At 41.7% G+C, this 10,084-nt stretch overlaps 2 protein-coding genes across 8 annotated transcripts in view; one reads left to right on the top strand and one right to left on the bottom strand.

Moving 5' to 3' along the window:
• gng12a (guanine nucleotide binding protein (G protein), gamma 12a) overlaps nucleotides 1-2,718 on the top strand; it is a 26,859-nt gene extending 24,141 nt beyond the window's left edge. For all 3 annotated transcript variants that reach the window (XM_020616239.1, XM_020616238.1, XM_020616240.1), the window contains exon 3: nucleotides 1,227-2,718. In XM_020616239.1, coding sequence (XP_020471895.1) covers nucleotides 1,227-1,352 — 126 coding nt within the window. In that variant the 3' untranslated portion in view covers nucleotides 1,353-2,718. The remainder of the gene's footprint in view (nucleotides 1-1,226) is intronic.
• Nucleotides 2,719-6,948: 4,230 nt separating this feature from the next.
• gadd45aa (growth arrest and DNA-damage-inducible, alpha, a) lies at nucleotides 6,949-9,740 on the bottom strand. 5 transcript variants are annotated; one of them, XM_020616102.1, is made up of 5 exons: nucleotides 9,671-9,740; nucleotides 9,544-9,581; nucleotides 8,462-8,563; nucleotides 8,097-8,322; nucleotides 6,949-7,803 (listed from the first exon to the last, which is right to left on the bottom strand). In XM_020616102.1, the coding sequence occupies exons 3-5, from the start codon at nucleotides 8,560-8,562 to the stop codon at nucleotides 7,690-7,692; spliced, it is 441 nt and encodes a 146-aa protein (XP_020471758.1). In that variant the 5' UTR covers nucleotide 8,563; nucleotides 9,544-9,581; nucleotides 9,671-9,740; the 3' UTR covers nucleotides 6,949-7,689. The 5 variants fall into 5 exon arrangements, with proteins under 5 accessions (XP_020471758.1, XP_020471759.1, XP_020471755.1 ...); XM_020616103.1 differs by lacking the exon at nucleotides 9,544-9,581; XM_020616099.1 differs by lacking the exons at nucleotides 9,544-9,581; nucleotides 9,671-9,740 and adding an exon at nucleotides 9,079-9,525.
• Nucleotides 9,741-10,084: the final 344 nt, after the last annotated feature.

Below are 10,084 nucleotides of genomic sequence, written 5' to 3'. Positions count from 1 at the left end.
CACTCTGCCCTAAAGCCCCGACTGGTGGGGGGCTGCAGTGATGGTTGACTTTCTACAACTTTCTCCCATCTCCCGACTGCATCTCTGGAGCTCAGCCACAGTCATCTTTGGGTTCTTCTGTACCTCTCTCACCAAGGCTCTTCTCCCCCGATAGCTCAGTTTGGCCGGACGGCCAGCTCTAGGAAGGGTTCTGGTCGTCCCAAACGTCTTCCATTTAAGGATTATGGAGGCCACTGTGCTCTTTGGAACCTTAAGTGCAGCAGAAATTTTTTTTGTAACCTTGGCCAGATCTGTGCCTTGCCACAATTCTGTCTGTGAGCTCTTCAGGCAGTTCCTTTGACCTCATGATTCTCATTTGCTCTGACATGCAGTGTGAGCTGTAGGGTCTTATATAGACAGGTGTGTGGCTTTCCTAATCATGTCCAATCAGTATAATCAAACACAGCTGGACTCAAATGAAGGTGTAGAACCATCTCAGGGATGATCAGAAGAAATGGACAGCACCTAAGTTAAATATATGAGTGTCACAGCAAAGGGTCTGAATACTTATGACCATGTGATATTTCAGTTTTTCTTTTTTAAGAAATCTGCAAAAATGTGAAATTCTGTGTTTTCCTGTCAATATGGGGTGCTGTGTGTACATTAATGAGGAAAAAATGAACTTAAATGATTTTAGCATATGGCTGCAATATAACAAAGAGTGAAAAATTTAAGGGGGTCTGAATACTTTCCGTACCCACTGTATGCATCTTCATTGTCTGCACCTCACATCATGGTACCAAATCCACCTTGTTAGATGTTTAATCTGACATTCCTCCTCTACCAGCAGCAGAATTTCATCCCTGCTCCAGTTTTTCATTTCCATTTCAGTCATATTCTTTCACTCCTATTTATATATTGTAAAGATATCAGGTTGCTTTAAATTTCATGTTAAATGCTGCTAGATGTTTTATTAGCACTTGTGTCTTGTGTGTCATTAAAACAGTTGTGCACACAATACTGTCCAATGTCTGTTTGTGAACAGATTGCTACACTGTTTGTATGCACAAAACACCATGTAATACTTTGGTATAAACTGGTATTTCTAGCAGTGGCTAACCTGGCTTGAACTGGAGTGCAGTATCTCGGGTGTGATGCCATTCCCGGCTCCGACTTCTGAGTTCTGTGGTAAACGGAATTCATCGTATATATCCCTCCTGTGACTTTGTCTTCCATTGTTTCTGTAGGTATCCAAGGCCTCAGCAGACCTTATGAACTACTGCAGCGAGCATGCCAGAAACGACCCTCTCCTTATGGGCATCCCCACTTCAGACAATCCCTTCAAAGACAAAAAAACTTGCACTATATTGTAATGGATGCCACTTAGCCTTAATGTGTTTATTGTTTGCTTATTAATGTTGCTGTATTCTTTTTGTTTGGGTGGAATGAGGGGTGATGGCATCATTACCATGTGTTCACCTGTTCTGTTAACAATTCAGTTTTCTCAAAACAGCAAAATCATAACGAGCAAAGGTGTGTTCTGTGGCTTCCCCATTAGCCTGCATTATTCACTGAAACTGTTGCCCTTGGCAGTGCCACTGTTTGAGATCTGACCACTAACAAGGCTTTGGCTGCAGGAGTTGTGATTGTATCAGGTACATAATGTTGCTTAAGAAAAATCAACAGCAGATATTTTCTGATTATTGGAACAGCACTGACACTCCACAGTGGTGGAATAGGTCCTTCTTCTCTTTATATGGTTTGATCTCCATTGGGCTGTGACTGTTATTGTCTCTGGTTTGCCTTAAGTGGATTCATACAGCCAGTTTCCCTCCTGTCCTGTCAGTTTTAAGAAGGGGGATAATGGCTTCAGACACCAGTATTTTACCGGTTTTGTTCAGTTTTATCACTGAATTCAGGGGTCAGGGTTTACTTTGAGCTTTTTCTCAAATGTTACCATGATGTATCTTTATTTGGGGCAGTGACATCTGGTGTTAAATCAAATTGGTCCGTGACAATCCACATCCAGCTCCACCCGTTGTTTTCCTGGTATGTGCAATATACAGAATATTAAAGATTTAACTGATTTAATGAAGCATCATTTTGAGGTAAGTTCCATATAAATTCCTTTAATCCAACATCATCTTTGCCCACATTCAAGCCATTGGCATAAATGGCCTCGGTGCTGTAATACTTTTGGTACATGTAAGGTACAAGACTGAGTGAAGCAAACACGAAAATGCTTTATCACATTAACGCAGTGCAGACATTTATTATTTTATGTTTTCTTTGTGTCAGCTGACATTATGTAACAAAGATCTTTGGGACCAAGCCAAACCAATGATACTGCATTTTGAAAACATCATTGTATGCATTAGATTTTTAGCCGTTTGTTTTGATAACATTCTGCGATACATAATTTTCAGAACACACACGACACGAAACACACCAGCAAGTGTTGTGCAACACTGTGAGCCGCAACTACTTGCTCATCACAAGTGTCTTTATTTGAGCCAATGTGCACATTGTTGTCTTAAAGTGTTTTTGACAAACGTATTGTAGGCACAGGTGTAAATGGTAGTGACCATTGATGGTAAAACCACTTTCCCAGGGTTGCTCACATTTTTTCCCCACTTTAAACTAACATTTGTGTCGGTGGGTGTCTTCACTTTAACATGTCTGGCATGTTGTGATTCGCTAGGGAGAATGTCTATGGTGTAGTGTTTAAAAAAAAAAAAAGCAGACTAGATACTATAAATGGAACCTTTTGTACACTCTAAAGCCTTACTTATACCTTGGATCGTGAAGAACACTCTTACTGGGAGTGCTTTCTATTTAAAAGGTTTTCTATCAAAAGTTTGTATCTGTGGGATGAAAGTGACCTGTAACAGTGTTGTGCCACTTGTTGTCTACATGTCAATAGCAAAGCATGTAAAACTGTTTCACACTTACCTGGTGCTCCGCTTTGCAGCAGTCTTTGGATCATTGCCTTCTTCAAAGGGTACCTTCAGGTCTTCAAATCTGTGAGATCTAGTGTTATTCATTTGTATTTTTTATGATTGTATCTAGTAGTCACTTCTTTTTACATGCAATAAATCAGTCTTGTATGCCTCGCAAAGAAAAAAGTCAGATTACTACTGCCATGCCATAAATTCTGTCCACTCAGCAACTCTGTAAAGGCCTTATTGTACCATTGATAGATTAACTGTCAAAAGTGCATTTTGATAAATGTCTTTATTAATATACCAACCTTTGTATGAAGCCTTAACTATAATTAATAAAGTGAAGCATTCCTACAGTGCAACACTGTACCAGTATCTTAATAAAGATGTGTAGTGCTGCACAGTAAGAAGGTTTGAGCTTGTCACGACCACAGGCTCCCACCCATCCTGAGATTTAAACAGTGTAGAAACCTGATTGTTCAGATGGAGCCGGGCCAGAGCTCTGCCCACAGTCTATCTGGGGCCATTTCCTTTCTTTGGTTGTTTATTTATATCTCACTCAGGAGAGGAGAAACCTCTCACTATGGCCGTCAGACACCAGACAACATAACAGAGCTAAATATAGAAACCCGATTTCCGCTCTTGAAGCGTAACAAGTAACTATTTTAGGAAAATGTCTGCTTGGCCTGAGAGTCTGTTTTCTCTCTCTAACGGCGGCCACTCTGGTCTTTCTGATGCTGTTTGTGGCCAGCTGGTGCTGCACACAATGCAGGAGTAACACACGTTATCACCTATTGTAAGGACTGTAAAGGTACTGAATTACAAATGACAGTTCTCACGCTTAAAACTGAAATAATATTGTCACTCATTTATTGTTAAGGATCGAATGACATAAATAGATGGCTTTTCTCTTCTCCATTTCCCATGGTTGGCGTTCTTGAAAGATCAAATGTTGCTGCAGGAAAAGCCACATGCTTTAGTGCTGTGTAGAGCAAAGAACACTGATTGAAAGCCAACTATAGCGCCCACATTGGATACATAATGCAGGCTTTTTTAGCTTACTTTTTCACCAAAGGGATCACTCTAGATGTATTCATTTACAAATAAGAAACAATGCAGATGGATATTCTGTCTGTGAGCATGAAGGCCACCAAGGCACAGGCTGCAGTACTCCCGTTTGTCCCGTGACCAGTGGTGTGCAGGCTGGCTCACCGACCCTGTGCCTCACTGGGATAATATGTCCTGGCAGTTAGTGTCATAGTGTTGGAATGTGCTGATGTTGGGGAGATGAAGGGAAGGGAGGGAGGACTGGAGGGTGAGGGCGGTGGGTTGAGGATGTGGGCAGAAATACAAAAAGTAGATGTATGATAACTAATTCCCATTGTTTATAGGCAGTGGTGGAACGTATAGCTACTGATCACACTTACCCAAAGTTTAAGGTATTTGTACTTTATTTAACTATTTCTATTTTGTGTTTCTTTATACGCTTATTAGCTGCACCAAACTAAAAGAAATGATAATGTTCACACTTGTTTGTTTTTTGTTGTATTAGACTGCATTATTTAGCTCGGGGCAGCATGGTGGTGCCCCTCACAGCAAGAAGGTTCGAGCTTCAGCAGAGGCCGGTGCCCCTGTGTGCAGAGTTTGCATGTTCTCTCTGTGCCTGTGCCTGCTGCGTAGGTTTTTTCCAGGTACTCCAGCTTCCTCCCACATGCAGCTTAGGTTGATTGGCGTCGGAATGAATGTGGGCATGTGTGGTTGTCTGTCTCTAATTAGCCCTGTGATGGACTGGTGACCTGTCCAGGATGTACCCCGCCTCCCGCCCAGTGATAGCTGGGATTGGCGGCCCTCCTCAGGATAAAATGGATGGAAGGTTAGCTTTAGCTAACATAAAAAGTATAACAAACTGCCAACTGAATGTACTTTTACTCTGCTATACAGTATTCCAGAGGCAAATAATGTACATATGATCTACTTCTAAAACATGATCTATTATTATATATCAGTGAGGCCCTGCATGCCCATTCAGGTGTTAATGATTACACGTTTGATTACTGATTAGATGTACTCAGGTTGGAAGTGTACAAAGTTAGACTGAGGTTCATGTGAGGTCACCATGTACTAATAAGAATGATAAGGCTGTAGCTCGCTCTGCAATAAAACTAGAGCATAAAGCGATTATATTTTAGCATAAAATAAAATAGGACCTTAGGTGATCCATGGTTTGTACAGCTCAGTTTTAATTTGTAAATTTACTTTCTGCATACTTTCTGGTTGACATTTGAAGGCAGCATTCAAGTTAAGCTGTTTTTGCTACACAGTTAGTGAACCAGCTCCAACTCTGTGAGCTGATGAAGTTGTGTTCTGAATGTTCTTAAGCTAAATGCTTATATATTCAGTATACATGAATGACTGACTTGTGTTATGCAGTGTTCCCAATGTGCACCATACAGCATATGACCAGTCAGAGTAGACAGCGTTTTATCCAATGACCTCGGTTTGTTCTGTTTTAGAAACACAAAGGCAACACTGCACTGCACACTTTGTCCTACATTGCAGCACAGCCATCAGGCACCAGTGACATTATGAAATCCCCAACCTTTTTTGAACTGACTTCACTGGAAGGCCAAAGAGATTTCTCATAACTTACATCACCTCAGATCTTAAAATAACCCTCTTCCCTTGGATCACAGCATTGGCACATCACCTCTGTCAACGTCACACCCTGCAGTCACACGCCAGACGACCTTTGACACAATATCAGCTGAAACCAGAGGAGCATTTCTAGGGAAGGGGAACACTTGCCCTTACCTGCATAAAACCGATGATAGCACAGTACTTATGACAGAATAGACAGTTAGTGTAAGTTCACTTATTAATGTTAATGCATGTTAGTGGGGGCTTCTGGGTAACATAGTGAGCAGGGAGACCAAACTGCTCCAGGGCTGCAGCTCTGTTGCCAACACTGTAGTGTTGCCATCAGTCCATTCATCCGTTCACCTTTATGTTTGCTTATACTGTTCTGGGTTTCGGGTTTCTGGTTCACCTAACCTGCTATAGATTGTGGGAAGAAACTGGAGCACCTGAAGAAAATGCACTGGAAAAGCATGTAAATATACTGTTAATAGGTAAAAAAAAATTAACAATGGTGATACTGAAACAAATGACTTTAAATGATGATGAGGCACAGCACAAATAAATATGCAATTAGTTCGACAATTGTTATCGGGCATTTTATAAAACATGCAGTTCTGACATGAAAGGCTGAACTAGCTTGTGTAACTCAAGGACAGGCTCTGCCCTCTCTCTTCTTGTGATCATGACTCTGCACTTTCAGAGGGGATTGCCTGCCTTACATCAACCTGGTGACATCACAGAAACTCAACTCCATAGAGATCACGAGGGTGCGCATGAGACACAGTTGGAAAGGGAAAATAGCTGGGGAGTGGAGGGACCAGTTCAGGCTGTCTTACACAATAGATTTCATGCCAGAGGATCCTGTGCAGGATTTTCCAAGAGCTACACCACATATTTTGTTAGCGAGCTCAAAGGTAGACAGCAACACAAATAGCATGAAAACACCTGATGTAATCTTGCCGTCTCAACTGTAAACACATGACTCTTCTATGAATGGTCTGTGTAAGGAATCACGAGTTTCTTTATCAATGCTGCATATGCGCAACTGCCACATGCTCTCTTCTAGGAAGTCAGCCGGTGAAAATGCAAACTAAACTGCCCAACAAATCATAGAGAACTAGTGCAAAGGGAGCCTGTTTAAATGAACCAACGTGTTCATGCTGACTGAGGCAGAAGCCTGTGCAGGGAGAGCGGTGAGGATCATTGTTCTCTCCAGCTCAGAGGTGGCACTGAGGCCATAGAGGCCAACATGACCCCTGTGATCTGCACATGACTCTTCTTTTACAACTGGCCGGGGCAGAAGAAAAAGTCAGAATTCAGCTTGACTTTATGAACATTTCCAGAAATTGAAAAAAAGAAAAGAAAAAAGAACACACATGTAGTTTGGCTCCAAAAAACTTTTTTTTATTGATAGCAATACATAAGTGTGTGTGTGCTATATTCAGATTCTGCAATAGTTAAGGTAAAAAAATGAAACATAAATACACTTAAATATCATTAGAAATAACTTAGAAATGTAACAAAAGAACTATTTAACTTATGGAAAAACCCAGCTGGCATAGGAAACATTAAATAGACAGAATGTTTTCACTGGATGTGTAGCCCTTCCCTTTTTAAATTACAACATCAACATTAACAATTTCAATCAAACTGCAAACAGTCCAGTGTTTCAACAAGCACGCTGTTTCTGCAGGGGGAGGCCGAGGCCTTATTCCACTCAGCAGTTCCATGTTCTGGATCCTCCCTGCTTTTGTGACTCATCACAGAGGCCTCACCAAACCAAGACAACTCTTCCTTACAGTGTCCAGTTGCACATTAAAAAGCACACATGCTTTTTTCGTTCTTAATTTATTTCCACTTCAGGACAATACAAGAGCCTCGCCATCTCATCTTGGTTGCAAAAGCTGACAGATGCAATTCCAAACAGCCTTCTCCAAAGTGGAAATCCATCCCCCTGCATTTTTACAATACATCCCACAGTGGGGCCTCTGTTTTTCCCCTCCAAAACTGTCTTTCCTCATCAGCAGTGCTATGGAATTTGATCTCTGGCTGGTAATGTGTCCATCTGGGTTCACACTACTCCTCCGATGCATATAAAAGTCCTTTCACGGGTTCTTGCAGTGAAAAAAGTTCATCGTTCAGGCAGGTTGATGATAGGTACCCATTGGTCCAGACAGCGGCTCTCTCTGCAGAATCGATTCACTTTGCTCAAAGCAGGGTCTTTCCATGAAGTAGAATGTGGACTCTGTAAATAGTGATAAAAAGACAGTAAAAATGTAAATGCATTTACCACCACTTTTGATTACCTCTGCTCAGAAAGTCCCAGTGTTTATTTGTGCAGGTAGATAATATTTCCCCTCTACTGCAATTCCACAAGAGTCATGTAAGGGAGGAGTCATGTACCGGTTTACCAAATGCACAAGAACCAGTATGGACATGTCCTCTCTTGAATACGTGCTTCACTCCCATGCACATGCTTCACCATCTTATACAAAAATCACAACATAACAAGACTTATTTCTCAGAAAAGATACTTACAGTGACCAGGACACAGTGGAGGTCCATAGGTTCACCCCCACCCTGTTTTCCACCTCCTGCTCCACCCAGTATCTCTGCCAGGCGTCTGGTGTTGTTGACTCGGAGGATGTTGATGTCATTCTCACAGCAGAAAGCCTGAATGAGGGTAAAGTGAATCTGCAGGGCCACATCTTTCACGTCTTCATCATCAGTAGCCAGGATGCACAAAACCACATTATCAGGGTCTCTGAAGAGGGAGGGAAAAAAAAGTCTATTTATATTTCTAACAAAGTGCACAGTATGTTTCCTGTTAACATAAGTAGGTCAAACGTGTTTTTACAGCGTGAGTGATCACACAGTGTGAGCCGGTATAACCCTGTACTTACACATTCAGGGACTTGGCAGCCTCATAGACACCGACTGTAATGCAGCCCTGTGGTAACGCAGAGATGAGAACTTCTTCTAAAGCTTTCGCCACTGAATCCATTCTGCAACACAAACAAATATACATTAACATCACTACAACTGTACAAACAAAAAACACTTTCCACCGTCCATTTTTCTGGCTAACGTTAGCGGGACTCCTAGCTAACCACCCGGCTTCGTTCCAGCCAAAGCTGACAGACGTGCATGTAAGTTGAGTTCGTGACGTAACAAAACTAAACGGCATCAGTGCCGTTGTTCAAGTTGTTCTGACAGCTGTTGGAGAGTGAAAATACACCTTTTCAGATGTTTCTGTTCATTTAAACCCAGGGTGCAGCGTTGTGTTAGCTAACCTGAAGTAGTTATGAAAGAGTCGCGCGACAAGTTCTAAAAAGAAGAGCATCTGATCGATCAACTCTACATCTTGATAATATCTATAACCAGCTGTAGTATGCACCTTACAGCCTGCTGAAAGCACAACAGAACAGAAAGAGCTCTAAAGATCATGCACACAACACTACAATGGAAACAGATTGATACCAGTGAATATGCATCGATGTTCTATTAGTTAGTGGTTTACCTTTCTTGAGAATAATCCCCACTTAGTTCCTCAAAAGTCATGTTGTACATAAAATCCCAATCCGCCGTCGTGGAAAGAGAACGGTGCTGGCCAGTTATCCTGCTATCTTCGTGACTAGACACACTTAACCTTTAGCCTACTATACTGCAACTGAGGGATAAATCTGGCAACTTCACATAAAAACCGTCTGGGACAATGCAAGTCAGGCGAATATTTGCATATCTGTAACCATTGGTCGTGTGCTAAGACTTCATATGTGAGATTGGGCCAACGCACAGTAATAGGCGTGTCTGTCTCTAGCCTGCTTATTACCGTAACTGCAGTTGACTGCTTGCATCTAACGTTTGGGAAAAAATCTATTTGTCGGCCTGTCTGCAGCACAACTCTAGGCATGTTAAAAAACACATTTATAAGGTAAAGTTTATTGGTAAAGGGCTAATATCCCCAAGTCTTGCACAAGCTCACAGCTTTTTGACCACAGCTTCTGGTAGCGTAAGAACAACCTGAAAATAAAGAGGGATGTACATATTGAAATATTTCACCAAAGCGAACTATTATCGGTATTTAACAAATAATTTGCAGCAGAACTCACCCTCGCTGCAGACAGGACAGCACAGGCTTCAGGTCACCCGCATGGCAACGGGACGCTGCTCAGGAAAGGAAGCGCTCTGATTGGTCCGCTGTGGAGCGTGAGAAAACCTACGGAAACCGCGCGCGAGATGCAAAGGACTGGCGCGAGAAGGTGCGTGGAGCCAGAGAGAGTGACGACATCTCAGCTGACTCTAAGGTCAGCCTTTGTTTCTGAAAGAAAGTAGGGAAGTTTATCTTAAATGAAACAGCACAATCTACAGAAACGATAGGTAAAGACATTATTACTAAATTTGAATGGAATAATAAATCTGTGTGTTATATTGTGACTCATAATTTTAATTGGAAAGTTTCACATAGGGCCTATACAAAGCAAGGTAGGCAAGATTATATATATTATACATGTTATATATAATTA

This window comes from Monopterus albus, unplaced genomic scaffold (assembly GCF_001952655.1).
Source record: "Monopterus albus unplaced genomic scaffold, M_albus_1.0 scaffold172.1, whole genome shotgun sequence".
NCBI lineage: Eukaryota > Metazoa > Chordata > Actinopteri > Synbranchiformes > Synbranchidae > Monopterus > Monopterus albus.
Note: the sequence above shows the minus strand (reverse complement) of the source record. Positions and strands in the feature narration are given on the sequence as shown.